Source organism: Chaetodon auriga, chromosome 13 (assembly GCF_051107435.1).
Source record: "Chaetodon auriga isolate fChaAug3 chromosome 13, fChaAug3.hap1, whole genome shotgun sequence".
NCBI lineage: Eukaryota > Metazoa > Chordata > Actinopteri > Chaetodontiformes > Chaetodontidae > Chaetodon > Chaetodon auriga.
Window position 1 is genome coordinate 25,877,944 of NC_135086.1, and position 20,394 is coordinate 25,898,337.

The 20,394-nt window shown below is 40.2% G+C and overlaps 1 protein-coding gene and 1 pseudogene across 1 annotated transcript; one reads left to right on the forward strand and one right to left on the reverse strand.

The window, feature by feature from the left end:
* Positions 1-3,459: 3,459 nt before the first annotated feature.
* LOC143330865 (uncharacterized) lies at positions 3,460-4,457 on the reverse strand (annotated as a pseudogene).
* Positions 4,458-5,912: 1,455 nt separating this feature from the next.
* LOC143330866 (ADP-ribosylation factor-like protein 4C) lies at positions 5,913-9,188 on the forward strand. Its single transcript, XM_076747626.1, has one exon. It carries the CDS (start codon positions 6,473-6,475, stop codon positions 7,049-7,051), a length of 579 nt encoding a protein of 192 aa, XP_076603741.1. The 5' UTR covers positions 5,913-6,472; the 3' UTR covers positions 7,052-9,188.
* Positions 9,189-20,394: the final 11,206 nt, after the last annotated feature.

Genomic DNA, 20,394 nt, shown 5'->3' on the forward strand with positions numbered 1-20,394 from the left:
TCTCTCCACTGCTGCTCCCTTGATGTGGATGGGGGCGTGTCCTCCTCCCTGAAGCCTCCTGTAGTCCATGATCATCTCCTTGGTTTTGCTGACGTTGAGCAGGAGGTTGTTGTCACTGCACCATGATGTCAGTGCTCTCACCTCCTCTCCGTAGGCTGACTCATCACCACCTGTGATGCAGCCGATGATGGTGGTATCGTCAGCAAATTTAATGATGGTGTTGGAGCTGTTCTTGGATGTACAGTCGTGGGTATAGAGGGAGAAAAGCAGAGGGCTAAGGACACACCCCTGGTGTGTTCAGAGTCAGTGTGGAGGAGGAGATGTTGCCAATCTGCACCATCTGTGGTCTGTTCGTCAGGAATTCCAGGATCCAGCTGCACAGGGAGGAGCTGATGTTCAGGACCCTGAGCTTCATGACAAGTTTTGATGGGACGATGCAGTTAAAAGCAGAGCTGAAGTCGATGAACAGCATTTGCACATATGCATTCCTCTGGTCCAGGTGAGAGAGGGCAGTGTGGAGTGCAAATGCTATTGCATCATCTGTGGACCTGGTAGGCCTGTAGGCAAACTGCAAAGGGTCGTGTGTGGAGGGCAGGGAGGCTGAGATGTGAACCTTAACTGACCTTTCAAAGCACTTCATGATGGTGGAGGTGAGTGCTATAGGCCAAAAGCCATTTAGGCAGCTCAGATTAGGCTTTTTAGGTACCAGGATGATTGTAGTTTTCTTGAAGCATGTGGGGGCAGCAGACTGGTACAGGAAAAGGCTAAAAATGTCTGTAAAGACATCTGCCAGTTTGTGTGCACACACTTTGAGGACGCGGCCTGGGATGTTGTCCAGTCCAGGAGCTTTGTGTGCATTCACCCTTTTAAGGTTTTTACACACATCAACCCGCGATAGCTGGAAAGGGCAGTTGTCTTTTTCCAGCAACACCTCCTGCTTGCTGTTATCCTCAAAACAGGCATAGAAGGAGTTCAGCTTCTCTGGGACAACTCCCCCGTGCTGCAGCTCTTTCCCCTGTAGTCTGTGATGGTCCTGAGCCCTCTCCACATGTCCCTGCTGTTAGAGTCACTGTAGCATGACTCTATCTTTGCCCTGTATTGACTCTTAGCTGATTTAATACTGCTTCGGAGTTCGCACTGGGCTTTCTTGTACTTACTCGGGTTGCCGGTGTGGAAGGCTGCTGTCCATGCTCTGAGCGCTGAGCGGACTGCTCCATTAACTCACGGCTTCTGATTGGGGTATGTCCATGTGGTCACTCGCGGTACGACGTCATCGATACATTTGCTGATGTATCCTGTCACATGCTCAGTGTACTCATTTATGTTGTTGCCAGCAGCAGCTCGAAATATGTCCCTGTCCATGGAGGAGAAACAGTCCCGCAGGGCGTCGTCTGATTAGTCTGACCAGCACTGTACTGCCCGTGTCACGGGCTGCTCGCGCTTCAGTCTCTGCCTATAGGATGGGAGCAGCAGGACCAAGGAGTAATCTGATTTGCCGAGGGCTGGGCGGGGGTGGGCTTTGTACACATGTCTGAATGGAGTGTAAACATGGTCCAGTGAGTTATCTCCGCGAGTAGGAAACTCCACATGTTGGTGATATTTCGACAGAACTCTCCTCAGGTTGGCTTTGTTGAAGTCACCAGCCACAATGAAAGCAGCCTCTGGGTGTAAAGTTTCAAGCTGGTCGATAACTCTGTACAGCTCCTCCAGTGCCCGTGTGGTGTCTGCTTGTGGGGGGATATAAACAGCGGTGAGAACCACAGCTGTAAACTCCCTGGGCAAATAAAACGGTCTGCATGAGATCGTTAGGTGCTCAAGATCAGGGGAGCATCCTGACGATAGAGTTTTTGTGTCCACACACCACCGATTGTTCACCATAATGCAGACACCACCCCCCTTTTTTTTTGCCGGACTCCACGGTTCGGATGGTCTCTGAGACAAATAGAGCGAGACATAAAGTGTTCTCACAGTGTGGTCAAGTATGCTTTGGAGTCAGTTGCCGAGACTGGCACTTACAAAATGCACCAGAGAAAGAGGCGGGAAACGTTAACTGAAGCAGATGTCAGACACCTCAAGATTTTAAGTACTAGAGACAGAAGGTAGACCACTGCTGATCTTCCGGCAGAGATGAATGCTTCTAGATCAGAGTCTGAGAAAGTCTCCAGAATGACCATAAGTAGATGACTGACGGAACAAGGCTTAAAGGGAAGAATAGCTGCGAAGAAGCCATTATTGAGGCCTGCAAACATCCAGAAACACCTCAGATTTGCCAGGGAGCACAAACACTGGACTGTTGATGACTGGAAGAAGGTACTCTGGATGGACGAGTCCAAATTTGAACTCTTCGGTCAGCATCGTCATGTTTATGTCCGCAGAAAAGCTAGAGAACATTTTGATGCCAGATGCATTGCACCCACAGTGAAACACGGTGGAGATTCCATTATGGTATGAGGTTCCATAAACAGCGTGGGCAATTTAGTGAAAATCGACGGTATCATGAACAAGACCGTCTACCACAACATCTTAGTGCATCATGGAATCCCTTCTGGACTGAATCTGATTGGGCGTGGGTTCATATACCAACAAGACAATGACCCCAAGCATACTTCAAAGCTGTGCAGAGACTATTTGAACAAAAAAAAAAGGAATCTGGAGTACTGGAACTGATGGACTGGCCAAGTCAAAGTCTGGATTTGAATCCTTTTTAACAAATTTGGGATTTAGTAGATTCAAAGATTGATCGCACAAAAGTTTCATCTAAAGCAAGTCTGTGGGAACAGCTAGAAACTATTTGGAACTCAATAACAAAAGAGACTGTCGAAAAGTACATAAAAACAATGCCAGCAAGAATGCAAGCTGTTATCAAGACCAAAGGAGGCCATACGAAATATTAAGTTTTTTGGTCATTATATGTGAAAAAGGACTATTTTGTCGTTTCAGTTTGTTATTTGCCAAATAAATAACAATAACTTTTTTAGTTTTAAACAAGTTTTTGAAAGATTTCTAAAATATTTGTGTTTTCTCGTTTTTGTGACAGGTGGTCAAATTTTGTTAAGCACTCTGATGGAAGCCAACTGAGACTAGTAATGAGATCAACGCAGTACTAAGGCTGTCATTATCAACATAGGACCAGGAGAGCGGTACACTATAACAAACAAAACTGTCTGTTTTCCAGTTTTGATGTGAACCAGTAAGAACAAGGCTTTCAAATGAGTTATAACTGAGTTTCAGTTTAGGGATGATAAATAGGCTTGAGTCAAAAATGGCTGCAACTACACCTCATCGGCCACTAGCTTGAGGAATGTGAGTATTGATATGGCTCGGAGGACATTTAGGCTAACATACTCCAAGTTTCAATCAGACAAAATAAATCAATATTATTGTCTGATATTAACTGATATTAACGGCTTTAGAGGATGGAGTTAACTGCTATTCTCTGCACTTTTGGTTTACTTAGTTTACGTGGTCGAAGGGCAGACACAGTCTGTATGGAGTATAGGGTGGGTAACTGCTCTAATGGAAGTTCAGGGAAGCGTGTAGGACTGCAGCTCTGCCTCCTAGTCTCAACTCTGGGTTGTCACGGGTTTGATTCATTAATAAATTTGGTCAGAATTCTAGAGATGAGAGCTGCTCCGTCCAAAGTGGGATGGATGCCATCTCTCCTAATCAGACCAGGTCTTCCCAAGAAAGTCTGACAATTATCAATGAAGCCCACACCGTTTGCTGGACATCACCTCAACTGCCAGCAATTGAATGATGACATGCAGCTAAACATGTCATCACTGGTCTGAATTGGCAGGGGTCCAAAGAAAACTTCGGAGTCCAACATTGTCTTTGCATACATACACACCAATTCCACATTAATTTTGGTGACCGCCAATTGGTGTAGCCGGGTGTCATTACCGCCGACAATAAAAAATCTTACTGTATTTATGCTTATCCTCAGCCAGCAGTTTCAAATTTGATTCAACACTGCTTGCTCTGGCCCCTGGCAGGCATTAGACTATGGTGGCTGGTGTCACTAACTTCAGGTTTCTCAAAATGGAGCTGCCAATAATCACAGTTAGTGTCTCAACCGGTGTGTTGCTGAGTGGGGAAAACCTGTTAGAAACATGAAGTGGTTGGTGGTGAACCGTGGGCTTTAGCTCGGGACTATGCTTCTTTCGAACAGTCACCCAGCCTCCCTGGTTTCCTGGCTGCTCGGGAGCTGTCAAGGGACGGGTAGCCAGAGCTACACTTGGTCGGTCCACACCGGCTACAGGGGCCTGGCTAACTACAGCTAATGGTTTGGTTTCCATGGTGTGGAGCCGTGTTTCCAATTCACTAAGCCTTGTCTCCAACTCACCAAATAAACTACATTTATTATATGTACCAGTATCACTAAATGAGGCAGAGAAGTAGCTAAACATCTGACATATCAAGCAGGAGAAAGCCAGAGAGGGAGAGAGAGAAGCCATCGCTAGCTGCTAGGCTAGACTGGTGGAGCAGAGCAGACAAGTGTGTAGACAAGTAAAATTAGCGTTCGCTAATAAGACAGACTTATAAGCGCTTGAGCAGAACTAATGTTACTTTAAATAGCGGGTAATAGGCTGCTGTAACAAAGGACAGAGCAAATTACACTCAGATGAGCTAGATTAACAGATGTACGCTACTACTAACATGGCAACTGGAAACAGGAAGTGAGACGGTACGATTACTTGTTGAGGTAAGTGTACAGCCAAAATGAAATCCTCAACTAGCTATTGCATATGGGAGTGTCCACATGCTTTTGCCTATGTGTTTTTTTCTATTTGCAGTGTTTTAATTTACATAACTTATGGTATCACTGTAGGGTGGTCAAATATTGATAAACTATTGGTCAAATTTGCACATCTATGTTGGCTTGCACTAATTTACAGTATATTACTGGGCACTGTCATGGTACATTCGATATATATTACAGTTGTGGTCCTAGTTGTAGTCTCTATGCTTAGATTTTAATTTAGTCTGTTTTATATTTCACTTGGTCCATTTTGGTTAGTGTATTTTATTTGCCTCTTTAAATTGTTTTTGTTTGTTACACACCTCGTTTAAATTCATATATATGGTAGGTGCTGGACCTCAATTAATCCCAAAGCAAAACTGTAAAGTACTCTGTCTATCTGTCTGTCTGTCTGTCTGTCTGTCTATCAAAAAGAATTACCATGGTTTTTCGACTTAAACTTAGACTGCTTCTTTATTGATCCCAATTTCTTTATTTGTTAAGATATACCTTTAGGATCAAATAATTTTCAATCATCAAAAAGTTTTAATTCACCTGGTCTTTGGTTTAATTAAATGTAGTGAAAAGCTTTTGCTATTTATTATGTTGAGTAAAACATGGCCACAACAAAAAAAAAGAACTCCAAAAGAATCTGAACACATTACTATTATTATTTTCTTTAATCAGTATTATTATTTTAAATTGCATTTTCATATACATTTCTTGAAGTTCCTCAGAGACTGCTCATCCTTCATGTTCTTGCGCATTTATAGGCTACCAGAAGATGGCCTCAGCAACTTGCTTATGATTGATTGCTGGAGCTCTGGAGGACCACAATCGAAAATACAGTATTATCATTAAGTTAACACACAGCATACTTTCAGTGTAATTCGTTCCTATTTTATTATATTTTCATACCTTTTATCTCCTGGTTATCTTTCTGTCACAAAATACAGAGATAACTTCGATGAGCACTGTTGAGCCTTCAATGTATTAGAAAGATTAAGGTCTCTACAATATGTTGCTATGAACCAACCGCTGCAGATATGCAGATAAAGAAGTTGCAGGCCGAAGCATTTGTGTGTCTCTATGAACGCCAAAGAAGCTTTGAAGGCGGTCGCTACCTCATTGGCACTGTCCCGGTGGGGTGGAGCGAAGCGGAGCCGCCTCTTGTTTTGCGGTCTTGTTTTTGTCAGCCTCACAATAGCGCAGCTGCAGCAACCACCAGGACTGGAGCTCTGATGCGAATCGGGAATCCGAATCCATGTCTTTTCGGTGAGCGTTATTTTTACGGTTCGACAACAGGAGCAGGTCGCCGTCAGGATCTTGAATCTATTTGTGCGCAGTTTCCAGGGACTCTAATTCTGGAGAGCACTGAATCACTACAGGTCGTTTTCCTGTCTAGTGTAGACACCGTCCACACTGTCCTGAAGGAGTGGTATAACTGTGGAGCTTCTACGTCGCCAAATGGATGTGAGTGCATGAGAAGAATACTAATGAATGGTGCGCTGCGCCCGGCCGAGGCGCAACGCGTTCCTCACTGCCGCTGACGGCCACAACAGAGCCGATCAATCATCCAGAGCGCACCTGGGCCTGCGCACCACCTCCACGTGAGGAATTTTACATCCTCAACCAAGGAATTAACGAGCGGGATCTGAGCATCGGAGCTGTAGCTGGTAGATAAAATCATCCAGCAGCTGCAAAAGGTTAACAAATAAATAAATAAATAAAATGGGCAACAGCTTCTCCAACATCTCTGCACTCCAGTCTCTTCACATTGTCATGCTGGGATTGGACTCTGCTGGCAAGACCACAGTTCTTTACAGACTCAAATTTAATGAATTTGTCAACACAGTTCCTACAATTGGATTCAACACTGAAAAAATAAAGCTGAGTAATAGCACTGCGAAGGGCATCAGTTGTCATTTCTGGGACGTGGGAGGCCAGGAGAAGCTGAGGCCCCTGTGGAAGTCCTACAGCCGGTGTACTGATGGGATCATTTACGTTGTGGACTCTGTGGATGTTGACAGGCTGGAGGAGGCCAAGACTGAATTGCACAAAGTCACCAAATTTGCAGAGAATCAAGGGACTCCACTGCTGGTCATCGCCAACAAGCAGGACCTGCCCAAGTCTCTTCCAGTGTCAGACATTGAGAAGCAGCTGGCTCTGCATGAGCTCACCCCCTCCACTACCTATCACATTCAACCTGCATGTGCTATAATAGGTGAGGGGCTTCATGAGGGTATGGACAAACTGTATGAAATGATACTGAAGAGAAGGAAATTCCTAAAACAGAAGAAGAAACGGTAACAGACGCTGATTCTGTGGAAAGTGTTTCAGTCAAATTTACTAAGAAATCCAGGTTCTGCCAATGTTCCGCTAAACTTTGCAGTGATTTTTAAAATATTCTGTCTGGATTAAAGCTGTTCAATGCAGTGAAGCCGTGAATGACGCTCTTGCGCACAGGAGGCTGCCTCACTGGCTGCAGTAGATAAAATACATACTAAGGTTAACCAAAAAAACAAACTAAGAAATGAAACTTGAAATGACTATTCAGATCTACAGAACTGAGGAAGATTAAGGGCTGGCCCTTTTGTCTGCTGGTTTATCATGGACTTTGAACAGTTTGATTCTGAAGTGCCAAGAAGTGCTAAGATAACACTTTATTAATCCCCCGTAGGTCACTGACAAATATTTTGTATTTTATTTTTTATTTCCATCTGCACATGGAGGTCTATACAAGTTGGATTTTGCAAGTGGCTGTGGTCACTTGTGTCCTGTGCTGTTTATTTTTATTTTTTATTTATTTACACACACACACACACACACACACACACACACACAGTAGTGCATGACTTTTTTTTGGGGGGGGGGTAGACATCTAAAGTATCACTCTTTGATTATGGATGTTATTCAGACTTTTTTTGGAGCATTGAAGTCGCCTTTCCTCCACAACTTGGACACTGAGGACAGAGAATCCACTACCTTGCACTTTTCATTTCCTAAGAAACAGTAAAGAAGTACACTGTATTAATAAGGGAGCAGATCCAGGTGGTTTATGGTGTCAGAAGCCAAAATCAAAGTATTTTTTGAATATTAAAAGATTTAGTCCATGATTTGAGTGACTTCTTCATTTACATGTGGTCAAAGAAGCAGTGACCTACTGACATAAGGAAGTGGGACAATACAAATAAGTTTGCACAATAAGGAGTTATGAACCGTTGATTTATAGTAATTTGATTTCTTTATCAAGATACTAATGCAGGATTCAGACTATACAGTATCAGTCCAATCCCGATCCAGCAGATGTTGGGTCCAGAATGACAATCGGCGTTGTTATTTTCTCTTTGTAGGAATGCCCCATAATGTCCCTACAAAAAGATTAGCATATTAGTATTTTTTTGGTCTTCACATGAAGTGAAAATTTAAAGCAAGGCAATTTGTTTCTGAAATGTATGGATTGGATCTGCATTGGGGTGCAGTGTTTTCTGCTTCAAAGCACTGTGAAGCTGAAATTTGAGTTTATATTTGCTCAGATGTCAGGGATAAATTGTTTGTCAATGTGTACACATGACTTAAAAATTCTTTATTGTATATTTCTATTGCAGATTAATCTACTAACATTTTTTTCCATCAACTGATGAATCAGTATGGTTCACAAACTGTTAGAAGAAAGTGAAAATAAACATCACAACTTTCCCCAAACTGACGTATTCAGATGTACTGTTTTGTCTGAGCAATGCTCCAAAAATCAAATGGTGTTCATTTTAACATGGCAGAAGCATAAGGAAACCAGCTTTTAGTTTTATATTTCAGAAACTCAGAACAGATTTTTTATCATCAAAATTGCTGCATTAATTTTCTGCGTATTGATTAATCATTTCAGCCTTAATTTGTACCCTCACATGAATAGTTGTAGTGCATGACTTGTGCCTGCAGGGTGTTCCAATGTAAGCGCCACTATTAACATCTTGGTCACCTCAGTGAGTCTTATTTTGTTTTACTAGTTATCATGAATGAATGTTCCTGACAGTGTCCTTTTAGAGCTGCACAGGTATAAAGTAGATTGCTTCTCCCATGGTGGAAAAGTACATTTAATTAAGTACTAGAGTTAAGTACAAGTAAGTCCAAATGTATGTATGTATGAAGTATTTCCACTTTGGATTACTTCTACTGCAATTCATTTGAGGCAAATATTGAACGTTTTACTCCACTGCATTTATTTTACAGCTGTAGTTACTTTTCAGATTAAGATTTTACATAAAACTCAAGACAACCTTATACATTGCTTTTTTTTAAAGATTAAATAAGTGTCTCACAACCTTTTTTGGCCTCTGACCTCTTACAAGAAGAACAGTGTCATGGCGTCTCACCATGTTTCACTTGTAAAGCTGTTAGCAGTTCTGCCAGAGTGAAACTTCCTCTCTGAACGTCTCATATAGTTTAATTTAAATACCTATTCAAGGCTCAGTAAGGTCAAATTATCATGCAATTTCCGTGAAAAGCAGATTAAAAAGGATTGGAAACTGGTGTATCTGAACTTTTTGCTTTCCTCTCCCATCCCTCACCTCACAAGCCTTCAGTTTTAAATGGTGACTTTGGAGGGGTCCAACCCCTTGATAGAAGAAGAAGAATTGGGGGGAGACATTCCCCTTTATTTGTCACGCACATGCACATGCACGCACTGCACACAAGGTGAAATTTGTCCTCCGCATTTCACCCATCCTGGTCGCCCCTCCCGGGACCTTTTGCTGTGTGTGTTACAGTGTTGCCACCGTGCCACCTATAGGGAACCACTGCGGCAAACTACTTCACTGTAGTTATAATGTAGCTACAACTAACTCCTCCTATATCAATAACAATCAAATGCTGCTTACACATCAATGTATCAGTATTAACAATCTAGTAATTGTTGACATTGATGCAGTACACTACTTGAATGTTTAATTTAAATGTGAATATTTGTACAATCTTTGTCACACTTAAAATTCATTTCACTACTTCATGTTGAGGAATATGAAGAAGAAGAATTTTAGAAGAAGAATCGGGGGGAGACATTCCCCTTTATTTGTCACACACATGCACGCACTGCACACGAGGTGAAATTTGTCTTCTGCATTTCACCCATCCTGGTCGTCCCTCCTCCGTGGCAGACCAGGAGCGGTGGGCAGCCAGACCGGCGCCCGGGGACCCATCTTCGCCGTCACCATTGGTCAGGTGGTGATCTTCTTGCATGTCTTTAGTGGGGGTATATTTTTACGGAGGATACCCCAGGTGAACACGGGGAGAACATGCAAACTCCACACAGAAAGGCCCTCTTTTTTGCAGCAGGCACCGAAGGCATGGTGGAGGACACACCCCCGGTGCCCGCAGCAATTGTGAGTTTGGTGGTCTTTAATGACAACAGGTTTAGATTTACAGAGTGGTTTCCCACAAAAAAAAAAGAACAGAGTCCTGTCATCTCAGGATGACCTGCTGCCATGGCAACAGCATAGCAAAACCGACCCACCCTCACTGAATTAAGAAACAGATTTCTCATCTTCCCTGTGTTTGCACTACTAGGAGGGCACTACAAATACTATAAACGCGTGCCTCAAAACCCAGTAGACAGAATTTCACCAATTTTTGTGTGTACACTCTTGGGACAGGTATTAACCAAAATCATTAGGGACATAGACATAGTGACTGGTAAAAGTGGATGTGGCCTATCACATATTTGCTTATAACTCAAGATTACCTTGAGAAATCCTGATTAAACTCTCTGGAGACATCCCACACTATCTCCTGAACATACACACAGAGTTTTGTTAAAATCAGATGAAGAGGGTACGAATGGGAAGCTTTGTGATGATCAAACAAGTGTGTAATTTCTCTTTAAATAGCATTAAATTAGCAGATGTTACTTGGCTCACCATTGTGAAGCCTGAGAGTCACTTGTCACCACTTGTGGCTTTAATTTTGGCCAATTGATGTGCTTCCTTTTGTTGAATGCAAAATGGCTTCAACCCTTGTGGCTGTATTTATTATTTTTACTATTATGGTTTAAGGCCTAAAGGTCCAGAACCCTATCGTGTTTGTGCCAGTTTATTATACCTCTGCACCGGTGACAGCTGTGATGATGCAGAGGCATTATGTTTTCGGGTTGTCCATCTGCCCATCACTGACATTCCATTCTCATGAACATGATATGATATCAAAGGTAAAGGTCACCATGACCACACAAAACATGTGTTTGGCTCAAGAATTCATGTACTAATTCTTACAAAATTTCATACAAATATCTCATAGGATAAAATTATTAAGTGATGACATTCTGTATCCAGTGACAACCAGTAACATTAGCCTTAGCATCGGAAACAAGCTAACTCTCCTCAGCCGTTACATCACAGTCGCTAACATACCGTACACTCAAAAAAATGAAACATTGATTTTAATTAAATTTATTTTGTCAACAGGTTCCACGAAAGTGTATTATGTTAGTCACATAGTGAATTGACCCAACTAGATAAAATTACTTCTGTTCAACAAAAGATATTTAAGCTTATCCAATCAAATTCAGTTATGTTATATGGACATAAATAATATATTTTCAGGCTACATATTTTACATTTGTCCTTTACACATATATTTTATTCATAGAAGTAAAATGATAAATTTAAGTTCAATTTATTAAAATACGTTTTCATCCAATTTATTTTATACTAATTAGTGTGACCTATTTCTAGTTTGTCAACAGGTTCCACACAAATGAATTTCGTACGCCCAACATACTTTTGTTATTTCCTTTATTCACCAACATTCATTTAACATTTTGTTGCCACTTGGTCCAAAATAAAACCCTTAACATACATTAGGGTGCAGCATGGTTCACTACCAACAGTTGTAAACTGCTTTTATGCAGTCCAACATTACAACAGCCTTGGAGTTCTCTTTTTTTTGAAACAGCATAATAATCTAACTATAACAACACACGTGCTGCTGTGAACTTTCATTTTAATATTGTGGAGGGAATACCCTGAAATGTAGTTTTATTAACTAACATGTCAACTTGTGTTGCAGCATTGTTACCCAACATTAACAATTATAAACCACCTTGATGCAGCATAAACAAATGAAATGTCCAACAAAACATCCCTGATTTGTCAATATTATTATATAACAATAAAACAAGCTTGTAGTTCTCAATGTTATTGAAACAGCATAATAGTCAAACTATAACAACACACGTGCTGCTGTCAACCTTTAATTTAGTAGTGTGAATCCAAAAAAAACTGCCATTAACATTTTTACAAACATGTCAGCTCATGTTGTAGCCACTACAAGGAATTCTTAACTGATTATGAAAGAGTTTCAATATCTACATAAACAAACAAGAACTTCAGCTAGAAGATTTGCTATTTCTATTTCTGTGATTTTCCATTCTAATTGGTTGCCACTGGATTGGAGGCAGGCAAAATCAGAATCAAAATCACACTGCCACATTCAAATCTGGGAGGGGAAGGGGAGGGGGCAAAAAACAAACAAAAAAAAACACAAAGGATATATTGGTAAAGGAAACTCAATTTGTAAAACAGTTTTAAGAAAGAAAAGTCTGACTGTTAACATACCACGGGCAAGCTCAGCAGTGCCGTCTACACCACATCAATGAGTTAGGAAACAGCTATCACACCCAGGATCTGAAATTCATCATGTTAATAAGATCCATAAATTAATGTAGTTCATTACTTGTTTTAAAGATAACTAGAAATCTAAAAAATAAAAACATATTCAGAACAAGAGCATGAGAATTAATCTGTCACCTGATAAATGTTTCTTAAAATAAAAATACCGGCAACTCAATTGACATTAATACATTAAAGTAGCTAGGTGTGATCATACCTGTTATGAGTACTGTGCTATGGGCAGACAGGAAGAAGCATGAATCAGGACTCACTCGCTCATCAGGACCTGAAATATTGCAACATGATTATTACAAAAAAAAAAGAGAGAGAGAGAAAAAAATTATAAAAATGCTAACAGATAAATTATTTGTGTGCTTTGTACAGAGTCCTACAATAGATACATTTCCTTTAAACCTACTTTCATGTCAGTCCTCACGATGACTTACATACACTCAATCCAAATAAAAAAACATAAAAAACAAAACAACACTAGGGGGCACCCCATAAGATTCCAAAGTGTACATAGATATGCAAAGTACACTTTCAAATTCCTCACAAAGTGGATCAGTCCTGCCGTACTGCTTTGAAACTGATCAGTGCCATGGAGTGTCACAGCTTACCATGCCTCAGGTCCACAAATTGGTAACTTTCCCATGTGTTTTTTTCTGTATTAAATGCAGCTAGATGGCTTAAATTTGTTTATTATTCTTTGAAAGAATATGAACAAACTTCTTTTGACAAAAGATCTACCGACTTTATCTGTACAAAGCATAGTAAAACATCAGAAAAAGTGTGATACAATATCACAGCTGGGCCCTAAATCACAAATCACAGCAAATGCAACTCAGTGATGTGGGAAACTTCACTTACTGAGTATATGAACTGTGAGGTATATTGTTTGTTTGTTTGTTATGTTCACTTCAGTCGGTACCTGATTTCTGCAGCTGTAACTCAAAATTAAATCCACATCAATGGTGAACTGTGGTAATAGCTACTTCTAATCTTCAATGACAGCTCAACATTTCAGGACCACAATAGCTCCTCCTTGGGACTGTCTGTGTCACACTTTAAGAATAAGCCTAAAGATCCTTAACAAAGCATTGTAAAAAATAAACAAATAAATAAATAAAAGTAGAAAAAGAAATGAAGTTTGACTCCAACTGAAGCAGATATATTACTAACAAGGAGAAATATACATAAACAACATATAAAATCAATCAACAGGAACACCACAACAAATACTTAACGCAACTATTTACAGTGTAGCCCCCGGAGGAGCAGAGAGGGGGGTTTAACTTTACCCACCAACATATTATGGATCATTGGCTCATACCCAAAATAAGCTCACTGGGGCGCTCCGCAGGGAGATATCTCGGCAACCCATTGGTCAATTTTGATGATCGACACCTCTATCAACCAGTCAGAGTCAGGCGAATCCGTGGCTACCACCCACATTTACCTTAGCAACACCAATGATGATCCAGAAGGACGTGAAGCCAAAGAACGTGTATTGTAGCAGGATGCATCACTCCACTCTAAAAAGCCCCTCAGTCTTTATGAAAACAACCCAGACCTTCGCGATTCATTTCAAACTACTCAAGAGTCATAGAGGTAGACATTAGCAGTGTTTTTTCAAGCTGGAATATAACTTTAGGCCACAAAACAGCAACTAAGCCTCGACTGGTAACAAGTATGAGAGCCATTGTCATGAGCTAGCTCGATGCTAACTTCGGCTAGCGGTAGCGGGTAGCATCCGCCACAAACACCCGCTTCCCAGCTCAACACAACGGCTCTACTGCTCCTTACAACATAACAGTAGAGGCTCCCGTTGTTGGTGACAATTTAACGCTACCCTTTTAGTAGCTAGCTAATTTACGTGCAAACTCTTGGTCCCCCTCCCCCCAACGTCCTTGACCGACAAGTTACTGCTCTCAGAAACACAAACACTTTGGAAATATCAAATCATGCTCAATATGAAAGTACTACAATAGGTATGGGAAAAAATGTCCTCTTACCTCAAATCAGAAAACGCAGACAAACCGTTGGCAACTTCACCGCCAAAAACGAAGGAAGCTGACGGTTTCAGTTTGCGCATGCATAGTCTGAAGCATTTGAATCTTCTTCTTACTGCCACCTTCTGGGTGTAATAAGTATTTCAATCATCATTCACTTAAATTAAATGGTTTGTGATTAACCAACACATGATTATTTTGTACACATAACGAAAGAATTACATGGACTTTATTAGAAAAAAATACTTCAACTTAAGACATGTATTTTAAGTTAACTGAACACATAAAAATAATATACAGTGCACAACCCACCTCATTCACTTTTTTGAGCATACCCGCTGCAGAGTGTTACTGTAACAATCACCATATTAGCTTTATGGTTATTTGTTGTCTTAGCTGTATATGCTGTTGTTGGCAGCGGTGGTATGGGCAGTTTCTCCTTTGTGGGTGGCTGTTGCTCTACCATAGCTTTCACTAGCGTCCTGACGCCACTCACAGAGCTGTTTGACTGAGCGGCAGCTGGCAGCATTAGTGGAGGGAGGGGGTGGTTCGCAGCGTGTGTGAGTAGTGATTGACAGATGTCAGACACACCCTCAGACGCTCCTCTGGCTCTGATTAGTTGAGTTTCCATATTGACTATTTTGTACTTCCACTTACAGATATTGCACTTTTTACAGCACTACATGAATCTGCAATTTACTTTCAAGATTCAGAATAAGTATACAAAATACGTACATAATGATTTAATACTATAGAAAAAATAAGACTTTAATGATCAATGGGAGCCCTGTAATTGACTGGTGACCGGTTCAGGTTGTACCCCACCTCTCGCCCGTTGACAGCTGGGATTGCAACCCTGAAAGTGATAGGCGGTACAGAAGATGAATGAATGAATGATCAATGGGAGAAAATTACTTGACAGAAATTCCGAAAAACACTATTGCACTTTTTGTGGGAAAAAAATTGATGGAGGACTTTTACTTTGCAACAGAGCATTTCTACACTTTCGTATTGCTACTTTTACTTAAGTTTCAGATCTTAATACTTCCTCCACCACTGTCTTCAAATAGGGAGAATGCCATTTAATTTGACTGAACATGGTAATAAGGAAAAACAAGTGGAAGGAATGAAATAAGGGGAGAAAAAAAGAGATGAAAGGGAAAAAAAAGAGTAATCGTGATATTAACCATATTTGATTATCCTATCTCAAGATGATGGGGTGGTCGATCCATAACTAAAGTATGAAAAAGTGCCTTGTTTTGGGTATGAGTGCATCAATAAGATCTCTGCTTCTCAGCTGCTTTTGTGTATACACTATCCACCTTGTTAGTACACAGATTCAACCCGATATGCTTTTGTTATTTAACTTGAAAATGTATTCTCTTTACTATTAAAAAAAGTTTTGTCTTTTAAACAGCATGTGATGAAGTAGTTTATAGAAAACCAAAAACAAATAGCTAATGTTTGGAAAGTGTCTCCAAAGCAGTGACAGCAACCACTTTGAAACAATTCAGTTCAAGTTAATTTATATAGTGCCAAATCACAACAAAAGTTGTCTCAGGACACTTTCTATTTACAACAGGTGTAGACCATACTCTTTAATATACAGAAACCCAAGCACTTGTGGATGGTGGCAAGGAAAAAACTTCCTTTGAAAAGGCAGAAACCTCAAGTAGAACCAGGGTGGGTGGCCACCTGCCAGAGAGAGAGAGAGAGAGACAGAGATGCACAGCAATAATAATAATAAGAATAAGAATAAGAATAAGAATAATAATAATAGTAATAATAATAATAATAATAATAATAATAATAATAATAATAAATGTGTGACTAATAATGAAATAGTGTATGCTCGTATAAGTATATGTGTATGATAGTATAGAGTATGTACATAATAATAAAAAAATCTATACAATAATAATAGGAATAGGAATAATAATCATAACAGTTGCAGTGGGCCTCAAGCAGGGCCACGACATTAAGTGCAACCAAAATCCACATTCCAGAAGCAGCCATGATCCAAGCAAACCTGTGAGACATGATAGCACAAAACCTCCAGGGAAGACACCAAGTTAGAATAAGGCATTAATGGAACATGAATACTTACAAAGGGAGAGGGACAGCAGGATAGAGGAGCTCAATGTATCATGAGAAGTCCCCTGGCTGTACCAGCATAACTAGGGGCTGGTTCAAGACAAGCCTGAGCCAGTCCTAACTATAAACTTTATCAAAAGGGGAAGTAAGCCTACTCTTAAAAATAGAGAGGGTATCTGTGCCCCCCTGGACTGAGACTGGAAGATGGTTCCACAGGAGAGAAGTCTGATAACTGAAGGCTTTGGCTCCTATTCTGCTTTTACAGACTTTAAAGTTCACAAGTAGGGTTGCATTCTGGGAACACAGTGTTCTAGTGGGGTAATAGGGTACTATGAGTTCTTTAAGATGGTGCTTAGTGTGGTTCCTGTAATGCCAATTAAGTGTTTCTGTCTCTGTAATAGGATGTGATGGTCAGTGGTGTTGAATGCAGCACAAGATCTAGTACTTCGTGTGATGCAATTCGAATGTCATTAGTAAGTTTGGACACTGTTGTCTCTGTGCTATGATGGACTCTAAATCCTTACTGATATTCCTCAAAGAATCTATTGTTATGTAAACAAACAAACAAACAATCAAACAAAAACAGCCAACTGATTGGGAATTGCTTTCTGAAGAATTTTAGAGCAAGGGTGGTTACATATACAGTAGGTCTATAGTTGGCCAAAACCCCTGGATCAAGAATAGGCTTTTTAAAAGGTTTAACTAGAGCTTCTCTAAAGGACTGTGGTGGATAGCCTGTTGATAAAGTCAGGTTGATCACATTTAGTAAAGATGTGACTGAGGGAAAAACTTTAAGCAGCTTAGTTGGGATGGGGTCTAAGAGACAAATTAATGCTTTAGATGGTGAAATCATTGAAGTTGGTGAAGGTCAATGAGGGAAAAGCAGTCAGTCTAATATATATAGGGTTAAACAACTGTTTCTAAGGTTCCTGTGATTCAGGATAAATTGGTACCAAATGAAGGCACACTGTAAAAAAAAAAAAGTAATATAACAGAATTTTCCTGTCTATTTTACAGATTTTTTCTGTATTTTTAAAATACCATTTAATTTACAAAAATAGACTGTGATTTTACATGTCAAATGTAAAATAACATGAAATCACTGTAACTGTGAAAACACAGAATATTTCTGTTCTTTTACAAAAAACCCCATTAGAAATACATATTCATTCATTCATTCATCTTCTTTACCCGCGCATCCCATTTCGGGGTTGCGGGGGGCTGGAGCCTATCCCAGCTAGCAATGGGCGAGAGGCGGGGTACACCCTGAACCGGTCACCAGCCGATCGCAGGGCAACATACACAGCCACACAGACAGACAACTCACACACTCACACTCACACCTACGGACAATTTAGAGACCAATTAACCTAATGAGCATGTTTTTGGTCTGTGGGAGGAAGCCGGAGTGCCCGGAGAGAACCCACGCATGCACGGGAAGAACATGCAAACTTCACACAGAAAGGCCCTGCCCGACCCCGGGTTCGAACCAGCAACCTTCTTGCTGTGAGGCATGCGCACTACCTGCTGCGCCTAGAAATACATATATTTGTTGTTAAAATACGTTCACAAATGTATGGTAATTTCACAAATATTTGTCTGTTATTTAAGGGAATAAACTGTAAAATCCAACTGTAAAACTCTAAAAAAAAAAGGAAAAAATCTTTTAAAATTACTGAGGAATTAATAGTAAAAATTTGTAATTTTACTATAATTTCTTAATTGACTAATATTTTCATTGAAAATAACTACAATTACTGTAATTTCTAGATTGTAATATTTATTAACATTATATTAACATTTATTTTGAAAGGACATCTAAAGAGACATAGGGAAAGGGGAAAGCTTGAGAGGGTGAATAATATGCTAAGCAAAGAGTTGGACTTTAGGGCTGCTGCCTCGGCATCAACACTACCAAGTGAGCTGCAATTAAATGCTTTCAATAAAGCATTTCACTAATAGATATGCTGCTACTTTATTGCAGCTGCTGCTTCAGAACTGAAACAGACACACTGTTTGATGACTGGATGTTCTCGTGTCACTCATGGCATGCTCATATTGTCAAGGGCAGTTTATTAGCCAGACTGTAAATCAGTTTAGGCCTATCAAAGTTACCACCACCTGATTTTAATCCAGGAAAAAGTTTGCAGTCAGAGTATGAATGACTTGTCATGAGTTTCAAAAGGATTTCCTGCAGACCCTTGCTCCTGCATGACCACTGCCATCAGAACCACTCAACCTCCTGGTATACCTTCAGCATGTGTATATGTACTGCAAATGTTAACTTTAATGTTGAGGTTAAAACTTAACTGCTATTTCATTTAATTTAATTTGAGCCATCTCTAAAGTGAAACTGCATACATCGTGAAGATGAATGATTTGGACTGCTCTGTGTAGGCTACTGAAATGACCGAAGTTAATGAAAATAAACATTTGTGAGCTGCCTAAAACTGCTAATAGGCTAATATGACATGCAGTTTAAATGTAGCAATGGTCTCCAGGGAAAGTAAATGCTGTTGTATTGGCAAACAAATCTCAGTATCTGTCACAATAAAACAAACCAAGAAAAGTAACTGGAAGTGAAGGAGGCCAACACCAGGATAAAACCACATAAACTACATGCTTTTCATCTGCCCACATCCCTGCAATGCTCCCCTTTTAGCCATTACCCCCAACCTTGCCTCAGTTCCCTGCCACCAGCTCCATTTCCTCGGACTGTCACCAGGATTACCTCCCTCATCCAGCCTCGCCATTTTTGAAATACAACCCCCTTACCTTCATCTTGCTTGTCTGTGTCCTGCATTTGGGTCTATCTATAGCAAACTGTAACACATCTACTTTTTCTGCAAGATAATAAATGATTTCTTAACACTCATAAACACTTACTCATTCAATGGACAGCATTAATTTGATCTTTTATTAATATCAAATGGGCAAACTAAAGCAGTTATTTTGACCCAGAATAGAAATTTCAAAGGAGGATACTGCGGCTGTAGTGTTGTAGTCAGAGTATTTCTCCATGAAGTAATATACAAGTATAACCTAGCCATCATCATACCAGTGTACCTGATGTTGTTGAGAAATCTTGATGATGCTGTGACTTTTAGATTGAACAAAATGATGCATGACTGGAGTCTGGATGATGTTAGTAGACCCTGCAGACCCTGTTTCCTCAACCTACCACCTGAAAGCATTATATTCTGTCATTCAGAACAGATCTTAATGACAGAGCATTAATATGTGTCATCTGTGTCTAATTGCTTTTCAAAATAAATGAAAATGAACATATAATTTATAGGAACAGAAAGTATGAATCAGGACCACAGGCTATTATATATATATATATATATATATATATATATATATATATATGATAAATGATATATGATATACACACACACACACACACACACATATATATATATATATATATACACACACACACACACACACATATATATATATATATGTATGTATGTAATTGTATTTCACAGCGTAATCAGGAGACACTGACACACTCTACTGCTGCAACGTCTCCTTGCACAAACACACACGTACACAAAAAAAAAGTCTCTCGGCACAGACTGGGCCCTGAACGTGATACGACATGCCATTGGAGTATGTGCTGTGAAAAGCGCGGTTCCTGTTTGGGTTGGTCGACAGAAAAGGAGAAGATGACATGCCATTGGCTGTTTCGACGTGACACTTAACAAGATCAACAACCACTGCGCGGCGGTTCCAGTTCACCTGACAGAACTTCGTGCGGACAGCAGCTAACGTCAAGGTTCGAGGAAGGACGAAGGTAGAAGGCAAGTATCAAACTGAAGCTGAGTAGCATTAGCTTTGTTTACCACCATGCCTTTGAGTTTAGTCAGTCGGCAAAAGG